This window comes from Balaenoptera acutorostrata, chromosome 10 (genome assembly GCF_949987535.1).
Source record: "Balaenoptera acutorostrata chromosome 10, mBalAcu1.1, whole genome shotgun sequence".
NCBI lineage: Eukaryota > Metazoa > Chordata > Mammalia > Artiodactyla > Balaenopteridae > Balaenoptera > Balaenoptera acutorostrata.
Window position 1 is genome coordinate 74,782,552 of NC_080073.1, and position 22,469 is coordinate 74,805,020.

At 53.2% G+C, this 22,469-nt stretch overlaps 3 protein-coding genes across 9 annotated transcripts in view; 2 read left to right on the forward strand and 1 right to left on the reverse strand.

Moving 5' to 3' along the window:
* On the forward strand, positions 1 to 19,226 carry PPP2R5D (protein phosphatase 2 regulatory subunit B'delta). Of its 4 annotated transcripts, none has more exons than XM_028162780.2 (16): positions 1 to 160; positions 5,055 to 5,141; positions 13,678 to 13,882; positions 14,138 to 14,337; positions 14,436 to 14,546; positions 14,668 to 14,760; positions 15,178 to 15,308; positions 15,446 to 15,505; positions 15,612 to 15,720; positions 15,935 to 15,988; positions 16,298 to 16,468; positions 16,575 to 16,702; positions 17,350 to 17,451; positions 17,546 to 17,618; positions 17,761 to 17,877; positions 18,024 to 19,226. In XM_028162780.2, exons 1-16 carry the CDS (start codon positions 134 to 136, stop codon positions 18,159 to 18,161), a joined length of 1,806 nt encoding a protein of 601 aa, XP_028018581.2. In that variant the 5' UTR covers positions 1 to 133; the 3' UTR covers positions 18,162 to 19,226. The 4 variants fall into 4 exon arrangements, with proteins under 4 accessions (XP_028018581.2, XP_057411540.1, XP_007197897.2 ...); XM_057555557.1 differs by having other exon boundaries at positions 13,684 to 13,882; XM_007197835.3 differs by having other exon boundaries at positions 2 to 160; positions 5,055 to 5,132.
* The window catches only part of MEA1 (male-enhanced antigen 1), a 3,769-nt gene continuing 401 nt past the window's right edge, over positions 19,102 to 22,469 (reverse strand). The window contains exons 1-4 of one of the 3 annotated variants that reach the window (XM_007197836.2): positions 20,760 to 20,840; positions 20,001 to 20,280; positions 19,812 to 19,914; positions 19,102 to 19,503 (exon numbers count right to left, since the gene is read on the reverse strand). In XM_007197836.2, coding sequence (XP_007197898.1) covers positions 19,352 to 19,503; positions 19,812 to 19,914; positions 20,001 to 20,270 — 525 coding nt within the window. In that variant the 5' untranslated portion in view covers positions 20,271 to 20,280; positions 20,760 to 20,840 and the 3' untranslated portion in view covers positions 19,102 to 19,351. Of the gene's footprint in view, positions 19,504 to 19,811; positions 19,915 to 20,000; positions 20,281 to 20,650; positions 20,841 to 22,469 lie in introns of those variants that run through there. The other 2 variants (XM_007197837.2, XM_007197838.3) reach the window with 2 other exon arrangements.
* The window catches only part of KLHDC3 (kelch domain containing 3), an 11,126-nt gene continuing 9,724 nt past the window's right edge, over positions 21,068 to 22,469 (forward strand). Inside the window, exon 1 of one of the 2 annotated variants that reach the window (XM_028162781.2) lies at positions 21,068 to 21,223. The gene's annotated coding sequence lies outside the window, so the exon portion shown is untranslated. The remainder of the gene's footprint in view (positions 21,224 to 22,469) is intronic. The other variant, XM_007197844.3, reaches the window with a different exon arrangement.

Below are 22,469 nucleotides of genomic sequence, written 5' to 3' on the forward strand. Positions count from 1 at the left end.
GGCACAGACACCGCTCGACCCGGGCGCAGCGCGCAGGCGGTGGCGAAGAGAAGCCGAGCGGGCCGAGTGCGGCCGAGCAAAGCCGGAGCCGGAGCGGGGCCGCAAGAGCCGGACCGGGTCCGGACGGGCCGAGATGCCCTATAAACTGAAGAAGGAGAAGGTGAGCGTGGCCCTTTTCTCCGCGCCTCCGCCTCGGGGCCTGCGCGGAGCTCTGGGAGGGGCCCGAGCCAGGCCCGGGACAGCCCCAGACTGACCCTCCCGTCCGGCCCCCGCAGGACTCCCGGGGCCGGCCCTCCGCCCCTGCTGCTGGTCGCACCCCCAGCCTGTGCCGCAGCTGAGAAAGCTCCCTCCCTTGTCCGGGGTAGAGTCCCCCCACCAAGCACCTCCCTCCACCGACCCCCGGCCCAGGGTAACCTCCTCCCTCCAGATCCTGCCCCACTCCCAGGTTACTCCCCTGCCTTTTCTGCCCCCATCACATCCCCATCCCCTCCCCATCCCCCACCCGTTTGCCGTTTGGGACAGCCGCTTATCTGAGACCGCACCTCCCTCCAGAACTAATCCCCCTCTCCAACCCCGCGCAACCCCTTCTCTTCCCTCCTCTTCCCACCCGCCTGGGCCTGGACCTGGGCCTGGGCCTGCCTTCTCCACCGTCCCCTACAGCCCCTTCTCCCTCCCTGCCAGGCTCCTTGACCTAGAACGGCTCTGCTTTCTCTCTCCTCCACCGAATCTGGCCTAGGCCCCTCCCTCTAGTTCTTCCTTCACACACAAACTTGTAAACCAGGACTGAGCCCTTCCTTCTGCCGATGGAACCTCGGAACGTCAGGGTGTCTGAGCGCATTCAGTGCAATCCCTAGTGATACAGATGAGGAGACTGAGGCCCCGACAGGGGGACAGGGGAAGGGACTTGGCCAAGGTCACACAGCCTGCTGGAGGCCCAGCTGTAATATCAGGTCTCCTGACTTAAAGGCCTCCTCTGTACCAAAGCCCCTCTAACAGGCATCAACCCACTCCCAGGTTCATCCTCAACCAGTCACCTTTCCTAATCTGGGCAGGCTACTCCCCTTATTCCTAATTGAAGATAACCTTTGCATTTTTCCTTTTTTGTACCAGTGCTGGGTTTCTGTCTTTCCTGGGCCACACTGTCCTCAAATTGGGAATCTGCCCTCAGTATCAGATTAGCTATCCTTCTTACTCCACAAGGCAGCCACCTCTGGACACCCTTGCCTTTGTCTTGGTGTCTTGACACAGACCGTTTCTTGATGCTGCCTTCTTTCACCTTCCTCTTCTACCTCCGAACTGCCTTCCCCTCTTCTTCATCCCTGTCTTTCCCTACCCTCTGTTTCCTGCTGTTGCTGATGTCTGACTCAGAGGTGTGGTTCCTTTGAGGTACAGACTCACACAGAGGATGCTAGGATACCAGTTCCAGCCTCCCCCAGCTTCTTCTTTCCTGGGGCTGGCCCTTCATGGTGGGCGCTAGCTCTGGCCTGGTGTTCTGCTCACCCACTTTATGACCCCAGAGGTGTCTTGCTTTCATTTGCCCTCTGATTGGCTGGGTTGCTGGGCTGCCATCTCTAACCTTATCAGTTAAACTCCCTATCCTGGGGCTGTTGGAGATTTGCCAGGCAGCTCTGATTCTGGATTGTCCCCATAACCTCTCAGGACCTGAGGTTCTGAGTGTTGAGTTGGTGATGGTATAGCAGGCATTGAACCTCCTTGGGTGCTGAGCTGGGCAGGTTTGGGTTCCCCACCCAGGCCCTGTGTCCTTGGGGAGCAGGCATGCTGAGGTGGTTTGGGCAGCTTAGCTGTAGGTGATGCACACAAAAGTCAGCCACACCAGGGGCTGAAGGGCTCCTACAAGGAGTGTGGGGAGCAGTGCAATTCAGGGGAAGCTGGTGAGGTCCTCACTGATCTGTAGTTGTTAGGCTGATGGAACAGATACTGCCCCATCCACAGAAAGCCTTTATCTACTAGAGGATTGAGAAGAAGAAGAAAAATTCTTAAGACTTGCTGGGACCACAGGTGTTAAGTGTTTGGTTGGGAAAGAGTATGGGAAGGATTGGTGTGCATGGGGCCAGGCATCTCTGATCCCCTTTAAGGTTTAACTTTCCACTTTTGATTTCTAGTTGCATTTGGCCTCCTTCAATGGTTGACAAGTCCTGACGATGTCACTGGGGTTTGCCTAAAAGGGGTGGGGGCAGAGAGGAGGGGGGGATGGAGGGTCTGTATTGCTCATCCATCACCTCTCCCCTTTCTCCTTCATCTCTGCTGGTCCCATGCCTGGCCTAACCTCACGGCCTCCTCCCTGAAGCCCGTCCTGAACCCTTAGTTGGGGGTGAGCTCTCCCTCCTCCCCTGGATTTGCAGAGTACTCGGTAGGTCACTTATGGCCCTTTTGTGTTCCCTTGGACTGGAATTAATTGTAGACAAGTCTTTTCTTCCCCCTTGAGATAATAACTAAGCTCCATTTTGGTTTGGCATCTCCTTGTACACAGTAGGTGCTCAATGGATGAGTGCTGAGTCAATCCTTGGGGAGATTTGCGTCCTTGCTCTTCCCTGATGTTCTGATCTAGGACTTTTCTCTTTTAGGTTCCTGGGTGGTGGCGTGCCTCTGCTCCCTCCCACTTTCTTCTTGTTCATAATAATCATAATAACATTGACTAACATTTCATTTATCATGTGCCAGACACTGTGCTAAAGGGGATTAGGGGTACTTCCCTGGCGGTCCAGTCGTCCCGTGCTTCCGCTGCAGGGGGCACGGGTTCGATCCCTGGTCGGGGAACTAAGATCCCGCATGCTGTGCGGCACAGACAAAAAAGAAAAAAATTAAAAATTTAAAAATTAAAAAAAAAAATAAAGGGAATTAGGTACTTTGATTGTCAGCACTTAATAGGTGAGGAAACAGGCTCAGCGAGGCTAGTTAACTTGCCCATGATTGTATAGCCAGTAAGAGCTGGGCCTGGAACACAGGGTTGGCTCTAAACCACATTGCCATGCAGCACTGGACAGCTGGACTGGGCTGAAGTGTGTGCATTTCACCTGCTCTGCGGGAGCCAGGGAGCAAGGGTGGTGGCCTGGTTCCCATGCCCAACCCCCAACACCACCCCCCAGGCAGCCGGGATCTTTCTTCTGCACATTCCCTGAGAGATATGTCTGAGTGCTGCAGGGTGGGTGGAGGGGTACAAAAAGGAACAAGGAGCTCACGATCAAGGAGAGAGGTGAGACGTGGGTGCAGATGGGCCAGCTTTGTCCGAGAGGCCCACGTCTGGGCTGTGTGCAGACGGTCACCTCAGTGTTGCGTCCTGCCTGCACCCCCCTCATCCTTTCCCTCGCCACCTCATGCTCTGCACCACTCCCTGGCCCCTCGGCAAGGGGTGAGTGTGCCCTGCCTGGTCAGTGGGCACTGGGAGAGCGCCTAGCCACCCAGAGCACAGGGCTCCTTCCCACTGGTATAGTCATACCAGGAGCTGCTCCACACCTGGGAACGGCTTCCTGCCTCCCCACCCCCACGAAGCCTTCCCCCTGCTCCAGCCTACGCGGATCTCTCTTCTCCCTGAAATCCTTTTGCCCCCGTGGGCACAATCACTGATTTAACACTTCTCACTGAAGGGGCTCAGGTGCTATCAAGTCGCAGAATCTCAGAGCTGGAAGTGATTTCCAAGGTCCTCCAATCCGATCTGCATTTAAGGCTCGGGACCCTGTTGCTTCATGCCTTGGAGGAGGCATGAATGCACCTCTGCTTGAATGCTCTTGGGTTTGGGAACTTACAGCCTCACTAGGCAGCCGGTTTCTGTGCAGCTGCTCCAGGAGAAAAGTCTTCCTTGTTTGGAGCCTCAGCCTGTCTTCCTGCCACTTCTGCCCGTGGCTCATGGGCCTCTGGATCCACATAGAACAAGTTGCATCTTTAGTCCACATGGCAGCCCTTCATTTATTCGTAAAGATCCCTCTTGCTCCCCCACCCGCCATGACTCCTCCCTTCCATTGTTAGCTATCCCAGTTCCTGCAGCTGTTGCTCTCAGGACCTGCTTTTGAATCTACTTCCAGTACGGGTTGTATTTTCCCCGAAGAAAACCTAGCATTTTTCTTTGTCCCTTCCAAAGTGTGATGCTCTCAACTGAACCAGATCCTCCAGAATGGCCCCATCAGTGCCGAGGACGGGGCGCTTCCACGTCCCCCAGTGCCAGGCACCCAGCACAGGTCTGTTAACTGGATGGCAGGTCACGTGAGCTGCCGTGGCAGCCACAGCACATGGATGATTTGTGTTGAGCTTGCAGTCAGACCTAAATCCCCAAGTCTTTTTCACATTTTCCTCATCCTGTCCCTGGGCAGTTGCTTTTTTTTGGCCCAAAGCATAGGAAGAGATGCTGGGCAGGCCAGGGCTCTGAGCCAGCAGCTAGGTTCCCAAGGAAGACTTTGGACTAGTGCTCATTCTTTGTAGCAATTCTGGGCCTTATCCCCATCCCTGTCCTCGTGCTTGTCTACCGAGGCGTTCTTGGGACGATTCCTATACCTGTTAGCATCCCTGGGCCCCACTGATTATGCCAGTAGCAGTTTCTAGTCTGGGTGCTGTTTGTGATATCCAAAAAAGGCTTCCAGGTCTTTCCAGATGGCCTCGGGGGTAGAGTGGTGACTCCCTTCCCTGCAGCTTGAGAGCCTCAGGCCCCCTCTGCCCGCTTTAGCCGGTAGCCAGTCTGAGCAGCTTCTTCCATGTTGCTTTTCCCTTGAGCCTCGTCACCCTGGTTCTTACTTGACAGAGGCCCTAACTCATACAACAGCCTTGTGAGGTGAAGGGGCATGGTCATGCTGAATTATTGTGTGTTAGAGTTGTCTTCCTAACCAGATTCTGAACTCGTTGGTGCCTTTGAGGGACTGAATCTCCCTTTGTGTACCCCAACCTGCCACCCCACCGCCCCAGGTTTAAGGTAGGTGCTCAGTGGTGATGATTGACTGATTGATTCAATTGGACAGAGGAGAATTACAACAGAGACCTGAGGGATGAGGATGAGGCCTCTCCCTTCCTCGGCATCTGTTAACTCTACCTCCGTCTTCTCCCTTCAGGAGCCCCCCAAGCTTGCCAAAGGCGCAGCCAAGCCCAGCAGCTCGAGCAAGGATGGTGGAGGCGAGAGCACTGAGGAGGTAATGAAGGTGGGCACAGCCCTAGTTATGGTGCAGGCGCCAGTTCCACCTGCTTGATGGCCAGTGGGGTGAGGGATCTCAGGGGGCCGGAGATTATTGGGGCAGAAGGGAAGGAGACTTTCATAGCCAGGGAGGGGCCTGGACAGCCCATCCAGACTGCCCTCAGGCAGGCTTTCCCTTTGGCGGCTATGGACCAAATAAGCCCTCCAGTTTTTCCGATTCCGCAGGGATTCCTTTGAAAGTCAACTCTCTGTCTATCAAAGTGTTGAGAATTCCTTTTCTCTTAGGGCAAAAAGCTAGGGGTAGAGTCCTGGGGAGGAGGGAAAAGTACACGGGTGCACATGGGTGCTCAGTGGGGTGACTTCAGTGTAGCTCTGGGTGGGGCAGGGGTGGGGAGTGGCTGATGTCCCTGAGTCGGGCAGGGCTGGGCCCACCTCTCTTGGTCCCGATCAGATGGGAGCTGCTGAAGGACAGGCATGAGCAGAGGTCAGCGCAGCTTGGCAATCTAGGGCTGTAAAGCAATAAATGGCAAGCAGAGAGCACACAGGAGGGTGGAGGGACTTAAGGAAGTCCAGAGTGTGTCCATGGAAGTTTGGGAGTGTGCTCAGTGGGATGCTTGGATGCTGAACGGTCCTGGGAGCACGCTGAGCAAGCGCCTGTGTTACCTGGAAGCTGGTGCTCCTTGGTTTCCGTGCTTCCTCCCTCCTGTGCTAAACTGTTCAGAGGGATGGAGGTGAACAGGAAATGGAGCTGTCTAATTCTGGGCAGGTCTTGTGGGTTGGGGGTGGGTCATGGAGAGGAGATCGATTAAAAAGTGTTTGGTTGGGGTTAACCCTGGATTTGGATTTTTCTGGATACTTCTGGTCCCTATCACCTCCAAAGAGAGCTAAGCACTTTCCACACCTGCGACCATCATTTTACCCTCACTTGAGTGATGGGAGGAAGCAGGGTAGGTTTTCTCCATCTTACAGACATGCGAGTTGAGGACCACAGAAGAGAAATTCCTCCTTCCTCTGCACGTACACTGGCATCTGAACATGTCTCTAGGCCAGTCCTTGTCACTCAGTGCTGGCACTGTTGGTTCCCAGATGTGTTTCTCCCCACCAGATTGTGAACTCTGAGGGAAGGAGCTTGCTTCTTCCCCACACCTGTGTGCTGATGCCCTTGGTTCACAGGAGATCACCAGGAGATGCTTCTGGAGGGCACACCCTCTGGGCTCAGTCTCCCCTTCAGGAGCCGTGACATGTGTGGGACCCACAGGGAAGGTGGTCGGGAGCCGGCAACTGATATTCAAAGCAGCAAGAGACTTGGAAGCAGGATTTAAAGGGACAGAAAGGAATAGCTTGGGGGGCCACTCCTGCCTTCTGCCTGACTCCCTCTTGCTTGTTCAGTTACTAGACAGATTGGCTGTCATTTCCTGGAAGCAGCCCTCCTTGACCACCTGCCCCCATCCCCATGCCCAGGACGCAGTCAGGGCCCCTGGTACCCAGCATCACTCCACGCCAGTGCTTAACCACAGCTGTAATGAAACAATTCCGTGGGAATTCATTGTGTGTCAGTTGTCTCCTGTGTTAACACTTAGCTCCTGAGAGGCTCTCGCTCACACCGAAGGGCGTGGCCCACCGGAAGCACCAGCATTTGAATGCATTAGTCAATGGATGAGCAAACAAACCAACTTCAAATTAGACCTGGAAGAAACCCTCTCCTTTCATAGGTAGGAAAACGAAGGCTCAAGCAGCTTAAGAAATAAGCTGAGACCAGCTGCTGTGATTTCTCCACTGCCCTCTGGAAAAGGAGAGTGTCGTGTTCACCTTGGGCTGTGTTTTATGAAATGCCGCTCAGGGCTCACCTGTCTGAGGCAGCTGCAGGAATTCTGCTCCATGATTTTGCAGAAATGCACCCAGGTGGCCCCAGGCAGTGGGACATGGAATAGTTGGGGGCCAGGCTGTGAGGCCCAGGTCATCAAAAGCTGTTTGTCACAGTCCTTCTCTTGCCCTTTTTCTTTCTTTCTTTTTGTTTTTAAGTGTTTTTTTTTTTTTTTGATGTGGACCATTTTTAAAGTCTTTATTGAATTTGTTACAATATTGCTTCTGTTTTATGTTTTTTTTTGGCTGCGAAGCATGTGGGATCTTAGCTCCCAACCAGGGATCGAACTCGCACCCCCTGCATTGGAAGGCAAAGTCTTAACCACTGGACCGCCAAGGAAATCCCTCCCTTACCCTTTTTCTAGTCCAGAATTTTGGGTTCTTACAGCCAAACTTACCCCATGTCAAGCATTTGCCAGTCTTTCCAACTGATCTTAATAATTTATAGCAGCCAACATTTATTTTATTGAGCAGTTACTTGTGTATTAGTTTCCTAGGACAGCCATAACCAATTACCATGAATTGGGTGGCTTAAAATACCAGAAATTTATTCTCTCACAGCTGTGGAGGTCAGAAGTCTGAAATCAAGGTGTCAGCAGGCCATGTTCCTCTGAGGTTCTAGGGAAGAATCTCTTCCACGCCTCTCTCCCAGCTTCGGTGGCTTTCTGCGATCTGCTCCTTGGCTTGTAGAAGCATCGTTCCAATCTCTGCCTCCATCTTCACTCAGCGTTCTCCCCTGTGCCTCTGTCTCTGTGTCCAAATTTCCCTCTTCTTATAAGAACACCAGTCATGTTGGATTTAGGGCCCACCCTAATCCAGTATGACCTCATTTTAACTTGATTACATCTGCAAAGACCCTGTTTCCAAATAACGATCACATTCATAGATGTTGGGTTAATGTGAATTTTGGGGGGACACTGTTCAACCCAGTACACTCTGTCCCAGGCACTGTGCTAAGTACTCGCATGCATTTAATCTTATAATCTTCTCATTTAATCTCTACAGCAGTCCCTGAGGTCATCTGTTATCATCATCAGCCCCATTTTACAGACGGAACTGAGGCTTAGTGATGTTAAGTAGCTTTTACTCGGCAGTAGAACAGCAGAGCTGGAATTCAGCCCAGGTCTGTGGCCAGTCCTCCCTTGTTCTTAATGATCTAATAGGCTGGTTCTAAGATTCTAGAAGAGTCTTAGAATGGAAAGGAGCCTTGAGAGATTAGGTCAGACTCTGCTGCAAGGCAGGGGTCTTTCCTGGCCTGTCTTTGGAAAAAGCATTTCAGTGCTGTGGACTTTTCTATGTGCTGTGCCCTGTCCTGAGTTCTGGGAGCAGGGACAGAGGGAGGAAGAAACGATCCTGGTCTCCCCCACTTCAGCCTGACATCACTGTAGCCAGAGTTGTTACCCTAAAAACATTTTTGGTCCTATCAGTCCTTTACTTAAAAGCCCCTCTTGGCATCTCATTGCTCGCAAATTCAAATACTCAGCCTCAGGCCTCCTGGGCTGGCCCCGCCCTGTTCTTCCAGCCCCTCTGGACTTTCCATCTTCCAACCCGACAAGCCTTTTATGGCTCAGGGCTCTTATTGATGTCATCCCATTGGCCTGGACTGCTTTATCTCTCTCTTTTGGTTCTTTGCCTAAACCCGTGTTTATCCTTTAAGAACCAAATCAAAAGTCACCTCTTCAGGGAGGGCTTCCCTAATTCTTCAGGCAGAGTTTGTCACTCAGCCCTCTGAGTTCCTGAATCCTTTGCGGCGCTCTGGTTTTGCATTGCCCTGTACTAATGGCCGCTTTCGTGTCTGTCTTGCCCACCCCACTGGACTGTGAGCTCTTCGAGGGCAAGGGCCATGTCTTAGTCACCTTTTAATCTCTAATGTGTAGCATGATGTTTATTGAATAAATGAATTAAGAACGGGTATTGGGTTGGCCAAAAAGTTCGTTTGGGTTTTTTGTAAGCTGTTACGAAAAACCCAAACGAACTTTTTGGCCAACCCAACAGCGCTCTAGGTGTCAATACAGGAGAGAATGCCTCTCTGATTTTCAGGGTTTGAAACTAAAATGATCTTCACTCAGCTAGTTAATTCATTATGCAAAAGCTATAACATTAATCTTTGCGTTTTTCACTGATAATTTTATCTTTCATCTTTCTACTACAGTACCTTCTATAGTGCTTAAATTATATTTCTACGTCCTACTTTATATTTAAATATATGGGTTTAATGATTACCGGTGTCTGTGTTAGGGTCAGGTTGGAATGGAATTGGTGCAGAGTGGGCAAGTATAGTTGCAGTCTCCTGAGTGTGAGGGTGGTGTATAAATTCAAAGCCCCACTGGAGGGGCTTCCCTGGTGGCGCAGTGGTTGAGAATCCATCTGCCAGTGCAGGGGACACAGGTTCAAGCCCTGGTCCGGGAAGATCCCACATGTGGCGGAGCAACTAAGCCCATGCACCACAACTACAGAGCTTGCGCTCTAGAGCCCACGAGCCACAACGAAGAGTAGCCCCCACTCACCGCAACTAGAGAAAAGCCTGCGTGCAGCAGCTAAGACCCAATGCAGCCAAAAATAAATAAATAAGTAAATTTATATTTTAAAAAAAGCCCCACTGGATTGCAGCAGGCCTGAATCTAGGAAGGCTTCTTGGAGTTTGGATCCTGTTGCAAGTTTAGAAGTGGGAGGAGACAGTTGTTCAGGAAGAGGAGACAGCCACTATGGAGTCTCAGAAGTGGGAGCAGGCAGGTCACCAGCTTGCCTTTGGACCGTGTCCACCCATGCTCTGATGGCTGCAGAAGGTTCTCCTGGGGATGCAGCTGCCTTTCATCTCCAGCCCAGGTCAATAAAGGAGAAGTTGGAAGCTAGAGCTTTTAGGAGAAAGGGTTGAACGTGAGGTGAGTTGCTGGCACACACCTATACTCCCTTCTGACAAGTATGTTTCCAGGGCTTTGCTGGCCGGCCCAGCTGTCTCTCAGCTGCTCCTTGTATCTGGTGCCTGGGAGCCAATGGTCCTTATAAAACCAGGGTGGCCCAGTGGGCTGGGGGCGGGGCAGACTAAGCCAGCTCAGCTGCTCTCTGGCCACCCCAGCCTTCAATAATGCCATCCTGATGGGGAAGGGACCTTAGGCATCAACTCATTGGGTGGCTTTTTAAACTATGATTTTCAGCCATGCAATCTCTGTTGTCTTAAAACCTTACTTGGAGAGTGTTTGGACTACTGATCTAGTCCAACCCTCTGCTCGTTAGCAGAGAAAATTGAGGTCTTGCTTTTCCCTTTTTGGGAAGAAGGCCTCCTTTCTCTGGATGTCCCCTCAGTGCGAGGTTCATGGAGATGCAGGGTTTCTGCATCTTATCTGGGAGGATGAAGAGAGACAAATTCTTCCCGAGTCTTGTTCCTCAGTTGCCACTGAGCCCCTCAGCCTAGTATCTCTGATGTTTCTCCTTCCCAGTCTGCTCCCACCACTGTGCAGGGCTTTGTTCTGAAGGTCCCCGGTCGGGACAGGAGGGACCTATGGGGATGGGCCTGGGCTTGGCGTCCCCCGCCCCCCCCCCCCCAATCAATCAAATGACCAGTCATTCGCTGAATGCCTGTTAGGTGCCAGTGTCAGTGCTGAGGAGACCCAGAGGGGCACAAACCAGGGTCCTGGCTTTAAAGGGACTTGCTTTCTAGTGGGGAGATGACACATGAGCAAAGTGATCAAGAGGTGTCACTGGGGATGATCACAGAGCCAACGGAACAGATAAGCAGTGTCAGAAGGTTGAGGGTGGAGGGTGGACGTGCAAGGCCTGGAGTGATTGGAGAAGGCTTTTTGGAAGAAGGTGGGTCTTGAAAGATGCAATGCCTTCTTGGGTTCTCCCATTTTATTTTATTATTTTTTTGGCCACGCCACGTGGCTTGTGAGATCTTAGTTCCCCACCCAGGGATTGAACCCGGGCCCACAGCAGTGAAAGCACGGAGTCCTAACCACTGGACTGCCAGGGGATTCCCTGGGTTCCCCCATTTTAAAACAAGGAGGATAATGAACTCTAAGGAACATTTGAGGTGTGCTAGTTTCAGGAATTTCCAGGCTGTATTCCTAAAATCCAGGGATGGGAAATAATAATAATAATAATAACAACAATAGTAGAAGATACAGCTTATAAGACACTTCTGTGTGCCATATACTGTTCATTTAAATCCTTACTGCAACCCTGTGGGGTAGGTACTACTGCCATCCCCACTTTACAAATGAGGCACAGAGAGGCTATATGACCTCCTGGAGGTTACTCAGCTAATAAATGGCAGAGCCAGTAGTCAAACCCAGGCAGTCAGGCTCAAGTCTGTGCCCTTGACTGTTAAGCTCCACAGATAAGGATTGGGTTGTTCCTGCGACAGGGAAATGGGGAGAGTCTGATGCACACCAGGCTCTGGTCCCCTGGCCTTTTGCCTCTCTCCTTCATCCTCTACCAAGGGGTGATCCATCCTCCGTGTACAGGAAGAGAGACCCCAGACTTCAGGGTGCCTTGCACTGTCTAACCAAAAAAATCACACTGGTTGAGTGTAGTCATGGCAAGCGAGGTGTGATGACTGCTCTTGCCCGACTCCTTTGCATTCCCCTAGTCAAATTGGTGTCTGGGGCTCATTTCAGGAGGAGGAGAGGGCCAGATGGCCAAAGCAGTAATGAGCTACATTGGACCCAAGGCCTGCCCTGGGCTGGACCCAGCGCTCCTCTCCTGCCTCTGACCCCCAGATAGGTCACAAACTTGACATAATTGTTTCTATGAAAAATTCAAGAGCATACAAAGCATAACATTTGTCTTCCTCCTTGCCCCTTATCCCAGAGAGTTTCATATTCTCCCATTCTTATTTTATGAAGTAAGAGTTTGTGGAGGGGGCTGGAGAGGAGGCGGGGATGGCAGGTGGGAGCACAGGAGGACAGTTTTCCTGTGGTGTGGGGACCCAGCTGGACGTGACCTCACTCCTCTGGTCCTGCTGCAGTCTCTTCTCTGGTTGTGGGGAAGGGCTGTCCTGTGGCTCAGCCTCTCCCCTCTCCCAGCAAGGGGTTACCTGGACAGTACCTATGAGTGGACAGCCCTGCAAACACCTGTTTGTGTGCTTCTGAAAATGGGCTTTGTGGGGCTCTGACCCCCGTGTCTGGGAGGAAGTAAAGAAATAACTTTTGGAAATTAGCTGTATTTCTCCCATTATATTGTCTTTTCTTTTTTTTTTTTTTTTTTTTGGCCATGCTGCGTGGCTTGCAGGATCTTAGTTCCCTGACCAGGGATCGAACCCAGGCCCCATGCAGTGGAAGCACAGAGTCCTAACCACTGGACCGCCAGGACATTCCCTCTTTCTCCATTATAAAAGCAGTGTCAGCTTGTAAAAAATTTAGGAAAATAGGGAAAAGCCATGTCTCATTCTGCCATTACAGGAGATAGTCATGAACACAATGCACTTGTTCTTTCTTTTTCTTAACTGTATTTTGGGTTCTGTGCCTGTTTTAATGTGGGTGAGCTCATTTTGTATATACAGGTTTGTGTTATCCTTATTTAACTTAGCATATAGGAAGCAATTTTCTCTCATTCCATAGTTTTAGGCTTTTCGTTTTGTTTTTAATTTTTATCAGCGTGGTAATAGGTGCATTGTTCAGAAGGTCAGATAATACTCTTGGGCTTGTAACGAGCAGGGCAGCCCTTGTCGCCGGCCACTCTTCTCCTGTTGTTTCGTGGCAACCACATTCAACTCCCAACTCTTTCCTTGCAGATTGACTTTTATACCTCCAAATAAGATCCTTTTACTGCTTTTTTTTTTTTCCCTTTAATTTGTGAGCTTTAGATATCTCTTGACTTCCTAACGTGGAAAATTAAGGCCCCAGTGTCTTATTCCTCCGTGCAGACTTTTCCCCTCCTCTCAGAATACTTATCACCCGTTTTGGGTAAATTACTATGACTGTGTAAATATTTTTCACAGCTGAACCACGTATGATTACATTTAGTACATAGTTTTCATAAACATAATTTTAACTCCATGATTTCCATGTATTTATATATTTGCCATTATAAATAAGACCATAAAAAGTGTTTTTGCACAAAGCCTTTTTTTATATTTAGGATTTTTCTTAATCTATATTTCTAGTAGTTAAACTGCTGAGATATGGGAAGGAATTTCTTTCTTTTAACTGAAGACTGTCACACGTTCAGTAAATGATAAAATAGAGTAATCTTCGGTGTACTGCTCGATGAATTTTTACATATGTTTATGCTATGAACCACCTCCCAGACCCAGTCAAGATACCGAATGTTTCCATTAGTCAGAAAGGTCCTCGTGCCCCTTCTCAGTCACCACCCGCATTTCCCCAACCCACACCGCTGCCACCCCCTCCCCGGCAGGAGAGCCACTTGTCTGACTTCTGTCACCGTCAGTCCATCAATTAGCTTTGCCTGTTCAGGAATGGGAGTGAGCATTTTGAAGGCTCTTGATGCACAGGCAGCGGGCATCACTTTGGGAGACACGCCTTCTAGACCGCTCCCTTCCAGGGCCACATCCCGCAGTTACGTCTGACCCTGGTCTTGGCTCCTTCAGGGCAGGAGGCAGCTGCTTGCTGCCCAGGCCCATAGAGGCATAAACGGACCGGGGGCTGGGCGGTGGGCCAGGCCTGGGGTGGGAAGCATAGCTTGGCGAGTGCACTCCAGTGACTCGCTCCTTTGACCAGGCCCAGCCCCAGCCCCAGCCGCAGCCGCCACCACAGCCACCGTCATCCAACAAGCGTCCCAGCAACAGCACGCCGCCCCCCACACAGCTCAGCAAAATCAAGTACTCAGGGGGGCCCCAGATTGTCAAGAAGGAGCGACGGCAAAGCTCCTCCCGCTTCAACCTCAGCAAGAACCGGGAGCTGCAGAAGCTTCCTGCCCTGAAAGGTACTTGGGAAAGGTCAAGGGGGCTGGGGCATCAGACCTAGGGGACAGTGGGTGTTGGCGGAATGGAGGTTTGGGGGTGTTTGGGGGAGGGTGGAAGCTCTAGAGGATGTGAGAGGGACTTGCGCTGGGGCTGGGGGTGGGCGTCAGGGGAGCAGGATGGTGGCAGGAAGGGATCGGGGAACACCCTGCGAGGTGAGCAGGGCATAGCAGTGAAGGACCACAGAGGAGACCTGACCATGGCCCATCCTCCCCTAGACTCACCAACCCAGGAGCGGGAGGAGCTGTTTATCCAGAAGCTACGCCAGTGCTGCGTCCTCTTTGACTTTGTGTCAGACCCACTCAGTGACCTCAAATTCAAGGAGGTGAAGCGGGCGGGGCTCAACGAAATGGTGGAGTACATCACCCACAGCCGCGATGTTGTCACCGAGGCCATTTACCCTGAGGCCGTCACTATGGTAGGCACAGGGAAAGGGGAAAGCGGGCAGGGACGGGGGCCCCGGAAAAGCCCGGACCTGCCCAGAGAGCTCTCACCTGGGCCCTCCCTACCCCTCAGTTTTCAGTGAACCTCTTCCGGACGCTGCCACCTTCATCAAATCCCACTGGGGCTGAGTTTGACCCCGAGGAAGATGAGCCCACCCTGGAGGCCGCCTGGCCGCATCTCCAGGTACCAGAGCAAAGGGGGCAGGGGCCTGGCTGTGGGCAGTGGGGCACTCTGAGCCCTGCAGCAAGGGGGCTCTCCCAGTCCTTGGGGAATGCCCCTAAGTGATGCTCCTTTCCCCCCGCAGCTCGTGTACGAGTTCTTCTTACGTTTCCTTGAGTCTCCCGATTTCCAGCCAAACATAGCCAAGAAGTACATTGACCAGAAGTTTGTCCTTGCTGTGAGTCCCCTCCTTCCAGTCCGTGAACTCTAGCCCCACGTCCCCTGACTCCAGTCCAAGCTGCTCTTTTTGCTTCTGCTGAATATAGGTACTGTATTGGGTTTCAGCTGTGTCTGGTGCAAATTGACCATGGGGGTTAAACAAACCTACTCTGTCCATAAGAAGCTTCCAGCATAATGGAAGGAAACAAAAAAGCAACACTATTACCCTCCCCCCCCCCCCCCACCCAATGGGGAATGCAGCATGTATTCCCAGACATCACCTGGGGTAGAGCAGTACAATAGAATCACTCTTCCCAGAGACTCGTCTCCACGCACCCTCGTCAGAGGGCTTCCTCTGGCCAGGACCCAAGTCACCCCAGCCCTGGCCTTCCCCGGCTCCTGCCTCACTGCCGCCTCTCCTCCCGCTTGCTCCCAGCTCCTGGACCTGTTTGACAGTGAGGACCCTCGAGAGCGGGACTTCCTCAAGACCATCTTGCATCGCATCTATGGCAAGTTTTTGGGGCTCCGGGCTTATATCCGTAGGCAGATCAACCACATCTTCTACAGGTGAGGCCAGGAGCCTGGGCTCCGGAGCAAAGCAAGCCCCTCACTAAGGTGGGGTGGGAGAAGGGTGGTAGGCGGGACTCCACAGAATGCTGGAGGGGCATCAGGGGTTATCAAGAGAGTCTTTGTTCTTCCCTCAGGTTCATCTATGAGACAGAGCATCACAATGGGATTGCCGAGCTCCTGGAGATCCTGGGCAGGTGAGAGGTGGGGCGGGGGCACACATGCCTAGAAAAGGTTGGGGGGGTTGGTGCATTGAGCTTGGACCTGGCCCTTTGGTCCTGACAACCCTCCCTTAACTCCCAGCATCATCAATGGCTTCGCCTTGCCCCTGAAAGAAGAGCACAAGATGTTCCTCATCCGTGTCCTGCTTCCCCTTCACAAGGTCAAGTCTCTGAGTGTCTACCACCCTCAGGTGAGCTGCCTTCCTCCTGATGATCCCCGGCCCTGGCTGCAGAGAAAAGAGGGAAGGGGAAGCATTCCAGCCGTGATGGAGTGGCAGAGGGAGCAGGGGGCGGAATTCCTCTCTACGCCTCCCCTTCTGTTCTGGGGTCTGGTTTCTGTCACCGACCTCTCTGCGACCTTCTGAGCCCTGCATCTCACCTCCTTTCTGTCTCAACCTTCTGCAGCTGGCGTACTGCGTGGTACAGTTCCTGGAGAAGGAAAGCAGCCTCACTGAACCGGTAACTCCCCTGCTGGGCCCCAGGGTCCACCTCTCCCTGTCAGCAGCACTTGCCAGTTGGTACCTATCGAGCAGTGCTGTAAGCACTCAGGGGGGATGTAACCCGACAGGTGACATGGTTTCCTCTCTAAAGGAGAAGTAAAACCTTTGTACACCTAGGAAGAATCCAAGCCGGAGAAACATGAACACTTAGCTGAGGCCACCCAAGCTGTGCCCACCAGGGTTGGGGGGGAGAGGGCAGGATGGCTTCCTGGAGACCCAGACAGGTGTTGAGTGAGAATTTTATTCCTGTGTCCTCCTCTTCTCGCAGGTGATCGTGGGCCTTCTCAAGTTCTGGCCCAAGACCCACAGCCCCAAGGAGGTGATGTTCCTGAATGAGCTAGAGGAGATTCTGGATGTCATTGAACCTTCAGAGTTCAGCAAAGTGATGGAACCACTCTTCCGCCAGCTTGCCAAGTGCGTCTCCAGCCCCCATTTCCAGGTGAGACCCAGACCCAGAACATCCCAGCCCCTGCCTCCCAGAAAACTGAGGCGGGTCTTCAGCATAGCGAGCCATATCCTCACTGAGTCTCGCCTGTCCCCACCAGGTGGCAGAGCGTGCCCTCTATTACTGGAACAATGAGTACATCATGAGCCTGATAAGTGACAATGCTGCCCGAGTCCTTCCCATCATGTTCCCTGCACTCTACAGGAACTCCAAGAGCCACTGGAACAAGTAGGGAACTGGGGTGGCACTGGGCACTGAGGATCTGGTTTTGGAATGTGGGAGGGTGTGGATGGACTCAAGAGCCAGTGGTCTCATCTGGTCCCTCAGCAAGCGGGGCTGGTGCCCACTGCATATTAATAGGGCCTTGAGGGACTGACCGGGGAGAAAAGATACCCATGTGAGAGATCTGTGCTACCCAGCAGCAGAGCAGTGGCCTCTGTCACATCTCTTCTTGAGGTCAGATATTCTGCAGCTTTGGAGATGTAATTCCATATTGTGAGAAGCTGATGTGATCCTCTTAGTATGTATTAAATCCCAGCGTTGTAAAAAGGCTTTCCTGCTAAAAGCAAGTGCGCTGGGAGGCCATTAGTGTGGGCTAGAAGAGTAGGAAGTAGTGGGGAAAAGGGAGCTCTTGGAGCACGGGGTGCGGGAAGGATGGACAGGCAGACTCATATTTGTAAAGGGCCTGAACTGCCAATCTCAAGTCACATGATTTGGCCAGAGCGATGAGCTTACACTGTACAGAGGCTGGTGGGATGGGAGTAGTACATGAGAAAGCTCTTAGCAGAGACACCTTGTGGGAGAGAGCAAATTGAGGTCCCGGCACTGAGGGCAGGCTCTGGCCTCTTATACCTCGTCTTTCTTCCTGGTGGCAGGACAATCCACGGCCTGATCTACAATGCCCTGAAGCTGTTTATGGAGATGAATCAGAAGCTGTTTGATGACTGTACACAACAATACAAGGCAGAGAAGCAGAAGTGAGTCTCTCTCTCCTTGGGGGTGTTCCTCTTCCACACCAGCCCCCTGTGCTTCTCTCTCAAGCCCACCCCAATCCTGTCTTTGCTCCCTCAGGGGCCGGTTCCGAATGAAGGAGAGAGAAGAGATGTGGCAAAGGATTGAGGAGCTGGCTCGCCTTAACCCCCAGGTGAGGTGCTTCTGCCCTAGCCCTGAACTGAGAGGTCCAGCCTGGGTGGGGGGAGGGTTTGTCTGAGGAGGGGCAGGAAGCAAACAGGGTCCCCAGACTTCCCAAGTGGCTCTCGCCACTTGTCTGCCTCCTTTCCTCTCAGTATCCCATGTTCCGAGCGCCTCCACCACTGCCTCCTGTGTACTCGATGGAGACGGAGACCCCCACGGCAGAGGACATCCAGCTTCTGAAGAGGACGGTGGAGACAGAGGCCGTGCAGGTGGGAGGGCACGGGGAGCAGAAAGACAAGACAGCCCTGGGAGGGAGAGGAGACAGGAGCCGCAGAGCCAAGGAATCAGGGCAGGAAACAATGGGATTTCTCAGGACTTGGTCACCATTCCTCACCTTCTGCACATCCACACACAGATGCTAAAGGACATCAAGAAGGAGAAAGTGCTGCTTCGGCGGAAGTCAGAGCTGCCTCAGGACGTGTACACCATCAAGGCACTGGAGGCGCACAAGCGGGCGGAAGAGTTTCTAACTGCCAGCCAGGAGGCTCTCTGACCTCCTCACCCTCCCACCACAGGGCCACAGCCCACTCAGCCCTGGGACACTGCCCCAGCCCTCCACCTTCTGCTCCCCACTGGCTGACTTGGGGCAAGGCAGGGCCTCTCTGCTCTAGGGAGGGGGATGAGGCACTTGAAGCGGGGACACCCACAGAGTGGTCCCTCTTCTCCCCCCAAACGTGTTCATGCCTCCCTGCGGCTAGTACAGACAGGCTGAGCGCGGCAATGCTCAGCGCTCAGACAACTTGGGGGTGCCTGGCCCCCCTCCTGCTCCTTATCCCACAGCTACCTGAGGCTGCTCTGAGAGATACACACGGGAATAATATGCTCCTCTCCTCTCCCCTTCAGCCCCATTTGAACTCCAGGTGTCTCCTCCTTGTCTCCCTCCCCTGCAGGCATATAGGGAGCAGCAGGAGATGATTCTCACCAAAGTTATGTCAAACCCCATTGGCCCCTGGAGTGAATTAGCTGGAGGGGAGCCAACCCCCAACAGCACAAATAGGCCCCCAGCCCCAGCAGTGTGCAGGCTGATGGGGTTGCATTATTTCCTCTTACCCCTGCCTGATCAAGACAACATGGGAGAGCAAAAGGAGAAAAGCATAGGCTTTGGACAGTAGGTGATGAATATAGGGCCCAGATGGACCAAGAGAAGGGGACGAACAAACACCCTACCCTGTACCCCCTCTTTGGTGAGCAGCAGCCCTGGGATCACTGACATGGAAGGGACCATCCTGGGGCTGACTGCTTTCCTGTGCTGTTGGTCCCCAAAGCTAGGAAGAAGGAAGCAGGGGGCAGTGCCCTAAGCATGGCTCCCCCCAACACCTATTTATTTCCCTGTTTGTGCTGATGCTGGGCAGGCTCTCACTTGTCCCTTTCAGGAAACTTGGAGGGGCGAGGGGCTGGGGGGGGCCAGACCCAGGTTCCAGGGGCACAGGCAGTGCAGCTTTTGGCTGTGTACATAGGGTGCTTTATTCTCCACAGAGTGATACATGCTAAGGTGGGTTGGGCTTGGACCGTTGTCCCCATATGTACAGAACTGAATAAAGTGGGTCTCTGAGAAGAAGTCTGATTTGCCTTGACGTGGAAGGGAGACGGGGAGGATGGAGATGGCCATTACAACCAGGATGTGTTCAGTCCTGTGCTGGTTCTGGCCTGGAATGCAGGGAGATAAGGCACCTCTCAGGGTGATCACTTCCAGGAAGGGGCAGCCTGCCGGGCTTGGAGGGCCTTCTGTACCACATCTTCCCACTGGGCATCTGATATCTCCCGAGCCCAGGCAGGAACCCCTGGCGCAGGCAGGCTTACACCAGCCATCGTCCTTTTCACCAGCTCCACGTGTTCTGAAATCACAGGCAGGCCAGTTAGGGGGTAGAAACAATAAGACCAGCTCCCCTCCCCATTCGTTGAATTAACCCAGAGCTTTGGGGCTAGTGAGGTCACTGAATCTGTCCTGTTATTCCTAGGCAAGGCTGCCCATCCCACTCCCCCAGCCTAGAAGAATAGCATTTCACCTGGATTCTGAAGTCTGCAAAATCTTAGATTACAAACTTGTTTTAGGAACAGGGTGTTCCTGTGACTTCCCTCTACTGGCACTAACCAGTTCCCTTCCTCCATTATTATTCCAAAATAAAAGAATGATCTCTTTTACCTGGGTCCATGGGAATAGAGCTGTGGTTGCTCGATGCTGTAGCTCCCTCCTCATCTTCATCCTCGCTTTCTAACGGTGGGTCTGGCAAATGAAGCCCCAGGGCCTGCAGAGCCAGAGACGACAGTTCAGGGCCAGTCCTTCAAGGACTCCAGCTTCACCTGCTCAGGAACAATGCCTCCTCCACCATACCTGGATCCGATCCTGGATATCAGCAACTACATCTTCTCCATCCCCCACTGGTGCCAGCTCCACCTCCTCTTGTTCAGGATCTTGGTTCAGGGGCTGGTAGGAGTAGCCAGCTGGTCCTGCCCCCGTTTCCTCTTGCTCTTCCTCTGGTTCCTCACTGCTCCAATCCCCAGTGCCTTCTGTAGGGCCCTGGTGTGGCCCGAGTTCCTCAGTCTGATTGGGGAAGATACGTTCAGGACCCATGGTGTCTCCCCCTAGAACTACTGCTGCCATCGGGCAGGGGCTGCAAGAACAGGGCGGCAGGAGAATAGTGATCGGATGAAATCAAGTCCACCTTCAGCTTCGCATCCAGCTCCTTGTGGTCTCCTCCTACGTCACGAAACATTTAAACGCCCCGTTTCCTGCCCCTCTCCCCACCATCCAGCCTCTCCCGGGCCCTTCACCTCTTAAGCCGACTTATCTCCAACGGAAGCCCACCCGCCTTACGCCGCCAATTCTTAACAGCCCAGCCGGAGGCCATGCCACCTCCCAAAAGACACCCCTTCGAGAACGCCCCTCCCCCCCCCGTCCATTTAGGAACTCCGGGTCGCCAAATAAGCTCCCCTATACAAGGCGTACCCGCCCCCTTCTCTCCAAGGGGTTCCCCTCTGTACCGCCTGACAAACGCCCTTCGGGTCCCAGAGACTTCCTTCAAATGGCCCCAGCTGCGGCGTCCCCAGCCGCCCCACCGATTCTCGGCGCTGGCGTTTCCGCGCGCCTTACCCGCTCAGAGCCCGCTGCCAAACTCGCACCTTCACTTCCGGCGCGGCAGGACGTGCCGGGGTGCCTAGTCCTCCAACCCTGCCGCGCTCTCATGATTGACGCGAGCGAGGACGAAGAGTCCGCCCCTTGCCCCGCCTCCACCGTCTTTTTCCCCGACAACCAAGGACTACATTACCCAGTAACTTCCGCGATTTTTTGACACGTATCTGCACATGCACAGAATCTCCTCAGGCTCCTACCCACTCTTGAGCCCCTGACGTCCCTCCGGAACTCCGTGAACTACAAGTCCCGGTAGGCTTCGGGCACTTAGCTCTGACTGCACGTGCGCAGACAGCTGCCCGCCGGAAGGACAGAGCCTGGTTGTGTTTATCTCGTTGGGGACCGAGTTGTCGGTTGGCGTGCAACAGTTTCTAGACTGCAGGCAGCGCGAGGACCCGCGGCCCCGCCCCGGCCCGGCCTGGCAGGTAGCCCGGGGTGGGTTGAGGGACAAGGAGAATTATAGGGGCTGGGGACGCCCATGCTTAGCGCTGGAGTCGTGGGGGAGGGGCCTGAGAATGAAGAGGTGGGGGTGGGGAGGGAGCTAGGGGGATGATGGGAAAGGAAAGTGTTAATGGGGAAAGAAGGGCTCCGGGAGGATGGTGAGGAAACCAGTGGGAGAGACCTGGTAGGCAGCCGGAGGAGGCACTAAAGGAAATTGGAAAGAAGACCGGGTTATGAGGAGAACAGGGAAGCTGAGGATAATGGAAGAAAAGGGCGGGGGTGTCTGGAGTTGTGCGGGAGGGGAGGTTGGGATGACTGGGAGACGACAGGGATAGCGTCATATACAGGGAGGAATATCTCTGGCGGAAAGGGGGTCAATGGATAATTAGCTTTTTTCCCCTTAGTGGAAGAGGGAAAATGGAGGGCTGTCGGGGTGGAGCTTGGAGTCGTGGGAGAAGGAAGAAGGAGAAAACGGCAAAGCTCTCAGGAGATCAAGAAGGGCCAGAAACGGGGAGTGAAAATTGCAAGAGAATAGGAAGGGGGGGTAGGTACATGAAGGGAATTGAAGAAGCTTGAGAATGCGGCAGTGATAGAGGATGGGAGAGACCCAGGGATAAGAGGAGACTCTGAGACCCTGGGGGCTTGTTCTCCACGAGCTTGAGTTGTGGGGTTTTTTTGGAGGAGAAGCTAAGGTTTTTTTCTCCACCTTTGGATGGAATTGCTTCTCTCTTGTCCTCTGAATTCTTTGCTTTACCTTGATATAGCTGAAGTGGGGAGTGGAAGCTATGAGGGAAGATGAAGGACTCCGGTTCTTAAGCTCTTCAACCTCCTTCCTATCTGTCCTTACAAGCCCAGATCCAAGAGCTTTTGGATTGAGGACAGGAGTAATGAAGTGAGAGTGGTTTCCTGAGGGGCTATTTCAGGTTTGGCAGAGTGGCTATTTAAAGCATGGGGTTGGGGGTTGAGGGAGGTTGGGCAGGGGCAGGAGGGCTGGCAAGCCAGCTGAAACCTGTGTGTCTTTCTTGCGAGGGGCCTCCCTTACTTGAGCTTTTTCTTTGCCTGAGATTCTGCCTGGCTCTTCCCTCTGCCAGGGCTTCTTTTTTTTTTTTCCGTTCTGCCAGGGCTTCTTGAACAGGGAGCAGATGATCTACCCAAACCCAGCAGGTGCCTGCCAGAGCAGGCAGTGCCAGCTGCAGGATTTGCCTGACAGAGCCTTCAGATGTACCCGTT